Consider the following 12,805-nt stretch of genomic DNA (forward strand, 5'->3'; position numbering starts at 1 on the left):
GGTAAAGAAGTTTTTCCTTCTGTCCAGTTTAAAATGGTCTTCCAGCATTTTGTGACCGTTAGACATGGTCTTCCCTTGGGGTGTCCTGTTGAACAGATGTTCTCCCAGTTCCTGATCCACCCCCCTTATATACTTACAGGCTGCCACCAAGTCACCCCTGAGCCTAGTTAGTCTTTGTCCTAGCTGAATTTAGGTTATAAAATCTTTTTCCTACCAACCTGAAAAGGTCTCCAAATTTGCTTCTCAGGTGACTACATGATACATAGAGGTCATAGAGGTAAGCTAAAATACATCTTTCAGGGGAAGAACATTCTGACGGATTAACAACATGCTTGACAACACCACATAATCTGCAAAAAAAATTAAAGAAAAAAGAAAAATTAGTGTTTAATTCCAACCCAAACTTTTAAAACATTTTACTAGCTTTAAAACAACATGTGTCCCCAGGAACTAAACACAGAATTAATAAAGAATGGACTAGCAATAGGAAGAAGGGTTTCATTTGAAACGTTCACAGGATTTTACACACAAGCACATTCCTGCAGAATTACCTGTGAGAAAGACCGTGACACCCAGATCATTCCATTTGAGTGACATGGGTCTGCCCCCAGAGAATTCAGGGTAACAGACAGGAGATCAAAAAGTACAACCATCACCTCATCCAACTCCCAGCCTAACAATTACAAAGCAAAACAAAATAACTATTGACAACTTATCTACCTCAAGCTCGGGATATGTTAAGAAGAATTATACCGGGCTTCACTTCAGTGGAATTCACTTTTCTTTTAATATCACTAACAGTGTAGCCAGAAGAATACATCATCTCTTCCTGTGCCTAAAATAATTGTTGACAGTGTATGGTTCAGGAAGAAAAGCATGGTATTCTCTGCATTTGGGTTACCTACATGATATCCTTCTTTGTCCCACTCGAGCAATCAGTGTTTTCTACACCTGCCTGTCACAGCTTGCTGCTATTTACACAGTGAGCTGTTTTATAAAAAGTCTGCATAGTACCCAACAAAATGAGGCCTCAGGCACTTACTATAACAGACAGCACCACTTAAGTGGTCTATTCAGTTACTGCCTGACTCTACTGCATGGCTTTATATTGTCAAAATAATCTAATCTCAAAATCAAAAGCAGGGCTCTGCACCAGTTTAACCCAATTATTTTTAAACCTTTTCCACACAATGCAGCTGACAGAGCTGAGATAAATATTTAAATATTACAAACGCTAAAATATTTTTAATTCAACTATAAACACTGTGATTATCACTGGAAAACATAGCAGTTACAAACCCTTCAAAAACTTGTGCGGTCTGATCAGGGTTAAGGATCAGGCAGGCATGGTAACGGCGAAGAACAGCTACAATGCACACACACAATCCTGTTGTGTAACTTCCTGCTAGACTGGATGACTTCAGCAGTAATTCTGCTTCCACAACACTCAGTTCATTTAACAACTAAGATATAAGAAAAAACAGAATTAAAGTGCATTTCTAAATTTTAAAGAATTTCCAGTATTTATCAGTAAGGAAAAACATTGCAATACCAAATAATAACATTTTAAAACTATTTATGATTATTCAATATTTAAAAAATCCTTATACACAAGAGAGAGAGAGAGAGAGAGAGAGAGAGAGAGAAAGCTGTAAAAAAAAATTTTTTTAAAAGAACCTACGGAATTTTTCTTCATACATCTAGTATCTTTCTTCTGTCTACTATCCAGGTTGTAGCCATATTGGTCTACAGGCAAAAAGAATCCGGATTCATGGGGGGAAGTGGTATCTTATTGCAAAAATCTTGTTGTGGAATCTACCACAAGGTCCGATTCTTTTCTTGTGTCTAAACACTTGGAGTTGCATTAAAGACAGAGGTGCAAAGTGCTACAGGCTAAAGTAGCCACCAAAACCTTTATTAAATAAGATGATCTGGATTTGCTAGTTTGATAACTAAAACTACATTTTAAATATTATTATACTGAGAAAAGTTAAGATATGATTACAGACCATAAATGTACTATATAGCTGCTTTGGGTCACAGATTTCAAAGGGTTGCAAAAGGATGACTCAGGCACAGAAGGTTGGAGATAGGGAAACTGAGGCTTGCACATGCATACACATGTTTAAAATGAATCTGTTACCTTCATATCTATAAGAAAAATGAATCTGTTACCTTCATATCTATAAGAAAAATGAAAAATTACTAACAGCTAAGGGAATTTTATTTTTACAATAGTCCATTGTGTACAACACTGTTACACAAACCACACAACTACTTGTCAAATGTGAGCTATTTGCAGAAAAGTTATAGTGTAACTTTGTCCGGACTTACATAAGCATAAAGCGATTGCTTGTTACCTGTATGGCAAAGTCAATAAGGCCATTGATATTTAGTGCCGGCTCCATAAGATCAAAGATAAGTTGTATGTGGTGAGCCAGAGGAAGGTGGTATGATGTTCCGGAGGCAAAACTAGTAATTTGTTCCAGAACATTACTGGAGATCTGTGGAGGAAAAAAAATATAAATTACAACTTGCAACAGTTGCTACCATTCCTAATACCAATGTAGGTAAGTTATTTTGCTATTTTTTGCAAGTGTCCAAAAAAAATTAACATATGATAACCAAGACAAAGTTTCACTTCCCATGTTATTATTATGTATAATTTGTTATGAATCAGTTTTGTTTTCTACAGTAGGAAACCAAGACAGGCTTTCCTAGGAACTAAATGACTTTCCTAGGAACTTTTTCTTCAATTCTGTAATTTTATTTTATAATTTTTTGTAATTTTAATTTTATGAGGTATTTAAAAAGGTGTAATTTACATTTAAGAGAGTGGGTAAATCAATGCTTTTTATTTTTTGCGTTGTGATTTTTTTAAATTCATATTCATTTTGGTAAGTAGTTTGGATAATACTAAAGACAAATCAAAGCAATCGATCTTAAAATACACATAGTAAAACCATCCAAAGGAATGTTGCCTCAAGTATGCAATCTAAAATATTTTCAAAATTATTAGATTTCCCCTTTTACTTCCTTTACAATGTTTTGTATTCCGAGTTCTGATAGTAAAGTATATTTAAAACCAATCTTTAAAGATATCATTAATTTCAGCATAGTAATAATTAACTTTTCTCCTAATGACTAAGTTTTGCAAGGCTATATTGACATATTAGCACATTGTGAAAGGAAACAAACTTGCAATTTCAGATAAAAATGTCCATGAAAAGTCCACCAGCAAGTTTAAGCATTCCCTGTGATTTCTAACTTCACACAGGAACTTGGATGGTAAAAATAATAATAATAAAAGTTTTAACTCTAAGAAAAAATTAAGTGAAGATCTAAACACACACATATAGATTTTTAGACGAAAACGAAGAAAAGGTGTCATAATTTTCAAGACTAAAATAACTAGTGCCCCTGACCTGAGTGACCTCCTATACAAAAAAAGAGATGAACTGAAAAGAAGCATTCATTTTTCAAGCAAGCAATAAATATTGTAGTAAATTGTCAGTCTAAAAGTACAATGATCTTCCTAATACTTCAAATGAACAGCATATATTCATGACGTTCGTAACAGCTTTGGTAACATTTAAAAAAAAAAAAAAATCAAACATACTGAAGAAGATAATGAAGCAGCATTTTCCTTGCTTTTAGAATAGTGAACTTAAAATTACTAATACACACAGATTTCTTAGTACAATTTTCTTCTGACCGAATTTGTAAACAATGACGTTTAAATGGCTACAATTTTACGCAAGTCAAGTACCTGAGATGTCACCTGATGTTGATCAAAATATGACAGTTGTTGCAGTTTTGTGAATACAGTCTCTAGAGTTGGAAATGCTTCCTGTTTGTTCTTCCTGGCTTTTTGCCCTTCATCCCCAACTTAACAGATAAAACATTATTTTGGTCATTTTATATTTAATGGAGCCCATGTAGTTTTGCATTATTACTGCTTCAAAAGACATTAATAATTAAAATGTTTGGTTCAAGATAGCATAAGACAATTTGTCCCAGTCTTCCATTGTGCTTGAAAAAATACAGTTCATGATATATAACAGTATATAACTTCAGAGAAACCCTATTTTTAAGTTTATTCAAATGCAAACAAACAAACAAACAAAAAAAAAGCAACATGAGTAGCAAGAGTTGAAAAGTATTCTAACAAATTTTCTACAAAGGTAATGAATCTCTCTCTCTCTCAGGCTGACACCTTGTATTCCAGGTTTTAGCCTGAACAAAATTCTTTTTTTTTCTTTTTTTTTTTTTTTTTTACAGCTAAGTTATTCATCTGAAAATAGGAACTCAATTTATACAATACTAAAAACTGTAATGCTGCAGTTATAAGGCAGACCTACGGTAGGCATTTCATGCTGCAGGACTAGTATCAGTATTTGGCTGATTAACTGTGAAGGGGATGAAAGCCAAATAACATTAGAAAACTGCATAGCTCTAACAAGAACTTCTTCTACACATCATGCACGACAAATTATGGAAAGCTCAGTCTTATGCAGCAACACAAAGGCATTTACCACCCGTTTCAGTAGTACTTTTCTTATTCAGGATCTTCAGGATATCTTTGGTAATTTTCTTTAGCTGATGCCTTGCCTCATCACGTTCTTTGCCAACACCATAAAGAAGTATCATGCGCTGGTTACATTCATGACTTGAAGATTCATCCTGAAAAATAAACAATGAAGCAATTTTGGTCATTTCTCATTGATCAGAACTTAAAGGAATAACAAAAGCACTCTTATCTAGTATAAATACAATCTGAATTTACATATGTGTAAGTAATTTAGCCAACACTAGAGCTGCTGCATGCTCAACACTTTTGAAACTCAGATGACTTAAACAGATGTGTACACATATTCTTATAGTCCATAGTGTAAGACAATACTCCATCTTTCTCACTCTCTCATTTACTGAATATTTAGAATCAGAGATCCTGAAGCAGGAAGAAAGACCTACTACACCTTTGCCTCCTTCTCAAATGGCACCTTGACATCCCAAACTTAAAAGTCAGTGCTACTTCAGAACGAAACTCACATCAGCACCCTGTAAGCAGGTCCAACTAATTCTTAGGGCTGTGCGAAACATCAGCATTCATTTCGACTTCTGTTTCAACATTTCAACAGGATAGTGTTTTGTTTCAATGTTTTGTTTAGTTTCAACGCCCTGTTCCATTTCGTTTCGCTGAAACTGTTTCGACATTTCACCCATAGGCTATAATGGGGAATAATGAAAATGCCAATAACTTTGTCATTTCTTATCCGATTCAAATGAAAATTGCAAGGATGGTAGCCCCTTCTGAGGGTATGAAAACTGCCAAATTTCAAGGAGATAGGTCATGGGGTTTCTGGGAAACTGCACCTCAAGATGCTGACAAGCAAAACTTGTGTCACTTGCCGGCAGCAGCCTTCTGTCATCCTGCACGCAGATCTGGAGGTCCACACCCCCAGGAGGGCTGTGGGGATGTGCCAGACACGTCTCAGGGGTATGGGCCCTCGGATCTGCGCTTGGGATGACAGGAGGCTGGCACTGCTGCCCAGGACCACCACTGGGTGTGGCCCATACCCAGCGCTGGGAAGACTGGTGCTGCCGCTGGCCCCAGGCAGCAGCAGCAGCAGCAGCTTCCTGTCATCCTGTGTGCAGATGTGGGGGCCTGCATCCCCTGGAGAGCTGTGGGGCAGCGCTGGACTCCTTCCAGGGGTGCGGGCCCCCAGATCTATGCTCAGAATGACAGAAGGCTGCTCCTGCCAGGATTACAGGAGGACTCCGGCAGCACTGGGATGGTGGGTTGAGCTCAATGGGACTGGCAGAGCCACTCAGAGTGCAGCCCTGTCTCTCCCCACTTGCCACCACTGGGCTGTGCTCCGATCATCTCCACCAGTCCCACAGAGCTGAGCCTGGCGGCGGGAAGTGGGGGAGAGCCAGTGGCTATGGCTGACTTTCAAGCACTCCACCACTGGCTCTCCCGCTGCCTGCTGCCACCGGGCTGAGCTCTGTGGGACTGTCGGAGCCGCTGGGAGCGCAGCCGGTGGTGGGAGGCAGGGGAGAGCCAATGGCGGAGCCACTCAGAGTGCAGCACTGGCTAGTGGCTCTACCCCACCTCCTGCCACCAGGCTCAGCTCTGTGAGGCTGGGGGAGCCGCTCAGAGTGCATCCCAGTGGCAGGGGATGGGGGATGGCTGACAGCCAGGGAAGCACTCCAAGTGGCTCCACCAGCTCCACAGAGCTCAGCCCAGCAGCAGGAGGCAAGGGAGAGCCAGGGCTTCACTCCACCACCCACTGCTGGGCTGAGCTCCGTGGGGCTGGCAGAGCCACTCGGAGTGCAGTCCTGGCCCTCCCCCGCCCCCCGCCACCGGGCTGTTTCATGTGCCTTCATTTCTTTTCAAAGCTGTTCTGAAGCTTTTTGTTTCATTTTGATTTGGCTGTTTCAAGCTCAAAACGTGTTGAAACAGCTTCGAAACGAAACACTCAGCAAAGTTTTGCACAGCCCTACTAATTCTCTCCCATCTCCAGAGATTTTGTATCAGGTAAGGCTGATGCTGGAACCAATTAATGTAGAAGCTACATTACTTACTAGGATAGCATAGTATGTTTACTAGACCAACTAGTGCCCAGTTCTCATAGCTAGAAGTGAAAAGATTATGGGGTAGAAATAAGATAAAAAATGAAAATTCATATCAGTTTCTTTTCCATCCAGCTTTAGTACTAAACTAAACTAACTTTTGTTATGCAGTGATGTCGTATTCTGATAAAAAAGATAGAGAAAAAAAATCTGAAAGCTATCTACAAGCCCATCATCATTAACTACTCAACATTTGTAAAATCTGAGAAGCAGACTGGCCTTGTTTTAAAAAGTTATAGCAGCTCACAATTATGTAGGGTTTTATAGGATAATCACAGGCCATTTTGAGGCCCTCTTGCTGGATCCTATCAAGCTGCCAAGTTAGGACCCACACCCAAGGCTCATGTGCTTTAGTCTGGGTAGGTACTAACTTTTTCTTCTTTTGACCCACAGATTCTCCATCTCAGAATGGGGAATTGGACCCCAAGTCTACCAAGACCAGCACTGAACACCATTCCATAAAACTCTCCTTATTAACTTAAGCATGCCTTTCCCCAAAAATCCAGACTTGTGGACACACTGCTTTATAGCTCACCCCTTAAAGGACATTTGATCATTGAAGCTAATAAACAGAATTTGAAGAAGGATTTCTAAAGCAATCAGTCTTTATTTTACATAATGTTAGAAAAATATAGGGCCATATAAATATAGGTGGCAGAAGGGGAGGGCTAACAGGGCTTAGCTCCCCCAAGCACAGGGCAGTGTAAGAGCTGCAAGGCAGCCTGGCCACGGGCTTCCAGCAGCTGCAGCAGGGGTGAGGGAGGGAGTGGGCAGGGGCAGATGCTGCACAGTTGGGGTGGGGTGAGAGATGGAGCCGTCAGCAGCTCATCTGCGGGATGTGGCTCCGCCGCTACATGCACCCTGGGAAGGCACCGGGGGGCGGGGGGGGGGGGTGTCCCCTGGATCTCCGCAGGGCAAACTGTGGCTGTGGGCTGGGGCAACTCTGGACTCTTCCCAGCAGGGGTGGGGGCTGGGCCAGGAAGGGCTCAGGGAAGGCGGCAGCAGCGCTAGGAGGGAGATTACAGGGGGGCTGCAGCCACCCCAAAATTCACTGACCCCACCCCAAAAACCCTTTCCAGTGCTGCTGCCACCTGCCCCAAGCATGACATGGCCCAACCCCACCCCCCCACTGTGAAGAATCTCCCCCACAGATCCAGGGGCACATGCCTCCCATGCCCTCCCGGGGTTCATGCAGCAGATGAAGCTGCCACTCCCCCTCTTCCCCCCATACCAGGCACCCCCTGGACAAGCCATTGATGACTCCATCCCATGCCAGCGCCACTCCCTCTCCCTGCCCTTTCCCCCACAGACTTATCTGCTGCGGGGAGGGGTGTGCATACGCACATGCACGCAAACTCAGCACCCCCAAATAATTTTCTCTCCCTGCCTATGCATATAAAGTAAAACAAGCCTGTGCTCATGACCTTGCTTCAGTATCCTCACAGCTCTTTAGCAACATTAGCATTCTGATAAGAATCTTTGGGGGCTGGACAGGGAAGACAGTGAAGGGAGCAGGCTCCTTCCCATTTTGCTTGCTGTTTGTTTTTAACAGCTTTTAGTCCCCCTTTTTTGTAGCCTCCATTTTCTGCCCATCACATTCCCTATCTCTCTGGTCTGCCTCACAGGCCTGCTATTTGTTCACCACCTACCTAGAATCCAGAACTGAATAACTTGTGTTCCCTGGGAGATAACAAGTCCTTTTTCCCAGTCCACTTAAATTTAACATTGTTCTCTTACTAGCGCTCAGTGAGGTACAAAAAATAAAAATAAAAAAAATAAAAAATCACCAGATTTTTCCCATGCATTTCACCTTAATATGGGAGTACACAGCTCAGGTGAAAACACAGAGGAATCTTTATAAAAAACAACAACAACAACCAACACCAGTGCACAGAAAACAAAATTAATTTTGTACTTTGATCATTAATATAAAGAGGTCATGACATCAACTAGAATTCACAAGTTGTTCATAGAAGGTCCTACAGATGACAACTAGGCTACATGTAATTTAATTCACACAAACTTGTTTTTATTGGTTTTAAAAATCTGTATTTACTATTCACATATTAGAGTAAAAACCAATGTAGTTCCCCCCCGCTTTTATACAATACCAGCGTTTGCATTCTTGAATTTTTAGTTAAAAAATTTTTTTCAGTTAAATTGATTTGTGCAATAGTGTACAATTGTCAGCTAACTGACCTGTAACTGCAAGGTATTTTTTATTTTCATTGTTTGAATAATAAGTACAGATTTTTAAAATCAATAAAAATGTATACTCTATTTTGTATTATGTTTCTTTAAATTCCTTGCATAATCTTTCCTCTTACAAAAGGGCTTTATATAACGTTAACTTGTAGTAAATACATTAGAAATCTGAAAATAAAATACAAGAAGAATCAATAAATTGTAAGGTAATATATTGCTAGTTGAAGCTAATAAATCACCAACCACTTTAACAAATCATGTATATATTCAAATCATGTACACATTATTTCTAAGCAAATAATAGGAAAAGCAAAGCCTGAACATCTTCACTAATAATACACACACACGCATATATATCACATCACAAGACAAAGATGCTTATCATGTCATTTGAACTTTTCTAAAGCTACACAAAATAACTGCTATGTAAATACTTTTATAATATACATGACCTGTAGTTTTATCAAACATTTCTGCAACTGGGCTAAAAGCAGGAAGATAATGCACCTAATCCTTTTTTAACCAATTCTCTTTTCCCCCTTTCACAGGAAATAGAAGCAGAAGCACTGAGGCTGTCACTCAGACCGTGAGACTGACTTTCTGCGCAATTGAAGACAACAGTTCCAAGCCAGAGGCTGTCCTAAATACTAAGGCTGAAATGTGCAGCTTCCTCCCCATTCACTCTTACTCTTTTGATCTGAAGATTTTCTTATAAACTAATAAGCATCAGGCTTAGAAAAAGAAAAGAAAGGAAGGAAGGAAAAGAAACCAGAAATGACTCGTTGCTACCAATAATAACCTTCTATCACAGAGAAGACTTCACTTTTCAGCATTTGTCTACAGTGCAAAGGTAATTTTATTTTTGAAAATGCTCTTTCTGCTTCTTCATGGTTGTGCATAGCCATTTAATAATGATTTAGGTTGGCACTAAAATGCTATTTTTACTAAAAAAATGAAAGGAATTTATGAACCAGCTTACAATAATCTATGTGTAGACATAAAAATGAGCACCTACTCATAGAATGTATGTGAGAGAGGTGCATACCATCTCATAAAACCTTGAGTGTCTGACATGCCTCATTTTAAACAAAGACGTTAATACATCAATATTATCTCAACATAGCCATTTTAGAATAGTATTATTAAAGTGCCTAAAAACTGTTCTTATTATCATTCAAGTTGATGTTTCTCAATTCTCAAAAGATTTGGATTAAATATGATCAGATCCATGTTTTTTTACATAGAAGACCATCACATAAGAATTGCCATTTACTGGCTCAGACCATAGGTCCATTTTGTCCAGTATACTCTGTCACCCAGTGGCAGAATGGATGCTGAAAGGGAGAGTGAACTAGGTATGACCAGGGTTTTTTTCCCCACTGTTTCTCTCTCACTTGCAGCCTCCAGCATTTAAGGTCAAAGAAGTTCTGATTCAGAGGCTGCATCCATAACTCCCATGATCAACAGCTACCGATGTCCCTTTTTTCTAAGAATCTGTCCAATCCCGTTTTGAATCTGGCTAAACTATCAGCTTCTACAACATCTGGTGGTAACAAGTTCCACTTTTCAGTAACACACCATGTGAAAAAAATGCCTTTCGTTAGTTTTAAATTCACTACCTACTAGTTTTATTTTGTTTGAAATCTTGTATTGAGAGAGAGAGAGAGAGTAAATAATAAATCCCTATTTACTTTCTTTTCACCATTTAGTATTTTGTAAACCCTTATCAAGTTCCCTCAAGCATCTTTTTTTCTGAACTGAGCAGGCCAAACTTCTTTAGTCCCTCCTCGCATGAAAGCCCTTCCATACCATTAATCATGCTTACTGTCTTCTCTGTACCTGCTCTAGTTCCTCTACATCATTTTGAGGTGTGGGGATCAGAACTGGGTGGGCCCAGTATTCAAGGTGTGGGCACACCATGGATTTATACAGGGACATGATGATACTTTCAGTTTTGTTTGCCATTCCCTTCTTAATAATCCCTAATATTTTGTTTGCTTTTCTGATGGCTGCTGAGCACTGAGCTGATGTTTTTAGTGAACTGTCTACAGTGACTCCCAGTTCTCTTTCCTATGTGGTAACAGTTAATGTACAGCCCATCATAGTGTAGGCATAGTTTAGGTTATTGGGTTAGGTTTATGCTCATGTGCATCACTTTACATTTATCCACACTGCATTTCATGTGCCATTTAGTTGCCCATTCACTCAGTAGTACCAGATCCTTGTGTAGTTCCTCACAGTCTACTTGGTCTTTACCACTGAATAATTGCATGTCAAAAATCACAAATCTGTATCAGTCACCTGGAAAACCCAGTGTGAATTACTAACTTTTATTAATAACTGAGTAAACGAGCTACTAAATTGAAACAAAACTTGAACAAAGTAGTTTTATTTTTATCCAGAACACGATCAATTCAGATATTTTTTGTAACAAAGGGGATAAATCGTAATTTTGTACAAGTGGGTGCATATAACCAACATAATAAGTAGCAAGACTGCAAGTTATTTGTGAAGGAACACAGACCACAGATACTGTAGATTGGGACAACAATGTAATACGCATTCGGAGACCTCTTCCCCTGAAAATGAACAAGCCTTTATATACAATTATTTTAAAGGATTTGTTAGTAAATATTTTGACTTGTCAAGATCCGTTACTTTAAATAATTGCTTTCTATTAACATGCTGCCAGATGAATTCTAGCAGCATTTCCCATCCTGTTTCATATTTTTCCACCTTTGACATGGACAAAGAAAAGCAACATTAAACGTATTAGTAATAAACTACCATTTGATGCTTACTGTGTTTTCCAACCAACACAACAGCCTCATGGCGCTTTCATATTCTGGCTTTCAGGAAATGCTAAATCTTGAACCTCAATAGCTGAGACTCTATAACCAATTATCTGTGAACCTGAATAAGTGCAGTTTTCATATCTAAAGCTTGAAACAGACGTCCATTCCTATATTATGATACCAATAGTCTATTTTCCCCGAAGGTAGATTTGCTGTGGGATCATCATGTGAAGAGGTGAGCCTGGTTACTTAAAAAGCTTTAGGTTTGAAAGCTTTAGGTATCCTCAGCAACAGAGAACTGAGAATGCTTCTGTGTCAACGGACTGCACATCCAAACTTCTATTTCAATTTGTGACAACCAGAAGGCAAAACACATTCCTTGGCATACAGGTGTCTTCATTCTTGCCCAAAATATGAGACAGAGTTTGATAACTGAGGTAGGACAGGTGCAGTATGTGTGGGGACAAACCTTCTTATAGTGCTGCCCCAATGAGCATTCAGTTCTCCCTCAGGGAATGGCTTGCTAGGGGATTTTGCACTGTAAGTGTCACATCCTCTGGGAACTAAAGTTTAACGGTCCACCACTTCAACAGGTGACTACAGGGACTCGCAATGAACACTAAACAAACTTCCCAACTGCAGGGACAACGTAGGTGCAAAACATTCACTACAATTTTCCTTCCTCCAAACAGAGGGGACTGTGCAGCAGCACAGAAGCTGGTGAGTTGACAAATGCCTTAGTGGTAGCCCAATTGGCCAGATGGAGTACTAAGGATGCAGATCAACTATAGAGATCACAACTTGAGTGTCCTCCCATTACCTTGCTACAGCTGATCAGAGAAGCCAATTCATGTATTCTTTTCCAGTTTCCAGCATCTGAGCTAGTGAAGGAACCACAACAGTATGCTTGGCTCAGACCCCACCCACTCTCTTCCCAAATCCTGAGCAGCAATAGCAGCAGCAAAAGGAACAATCCTAAAGTTATTTCATTTCCTCATTCCACCCTCACTACATAAGTACAAATTCAAACAACTGTAAAACAGCTATGAGGACAGAGAGAGACAGAAGAAAATCTCAGAAGAAGTTTTAAAAAAGTGATGTCAACACATGGAGAGAAATGAGAGCCCAAAACAAAGAGAAAGGAGACAAAACTGATAACATGTAGGGAA

At 39.7% G+C, this 12,805-nt stretch overlaps 2 protein-coding genes across 8 annotated transcripts in view; one reads left to right on the forward strand and one right to left on the reverse strand.

The window, feature by feature from the left end:
* Window positions 1-142: 142 nt before the first annotated feature.
* Window positions 143-12,805, reverse strand: part of MED12L (mediator complex subunit 12 like) — a 226,121-nt gene continuing 213,458 nt past the window's right edge. For 6 of the 7 annotated variants that reach the window (XM_025194247.1, XM_025194250.1, XM_025194245.1 and 3 more), the window contains 5 exons: window positions 4,536-4,683; window positions 3,770-3,888; window positions 2,361-2,504; window positions 1,300-1,463; window positions 143-350 (listed from right to left, as the gene is read on the reverse strand). In XM_025194247.1, coding sequence (XP_025050032.1) covers window positions 164-350; window positions 1,300-1,463; window positions 2,361-2,504; window positions 3,770-3,888; window positions 4,536-4,683 — 762 coding nt within the window. In that variant the 3' untranslated portion in view covers window positions 143-163. The remainder of the gene's footprint in view (window positions 351-1,299; window positions 1,464-2,360; window positions 2,505-3,769; window positions 3,889-4,535; window positions 4,684-12,805) is intronic. The other variant, XM_025194249.1, reaches the window with a different exon arrangement.
* The window catches only part of P2RY12 (purinergic receptor P2Y12), a 7,817-nt gene continuing 4,451 nt past the window's right edge, over window positions 9,440-12,805 (forward strand). Inside the window, exon 1 of the mRNA XM_006037803.3 lies at window positions 9,440-9,691. The gene's annotated coding sequence lies outside the window, so the exon portion shown is untranslated. The remainder of the gene's footprint in view (window positions 9,692-12,805) is intronic.

This window comes from Alligator sinensis, unplaced genomic scaffold (genome assembly GCF_000455745.1).
Source record: "Alligator sinensis unplaced genomic scaffold, ASM45574v1 scaffold1777_1, whole genome shotgun sequence".
NCBI classification, from domain to species: domain Eukaryota; kingdom Metazoa; phylum Chordata; order Crocodylia; family Alligatoridae; genus Alligator; species Alligator sinensis.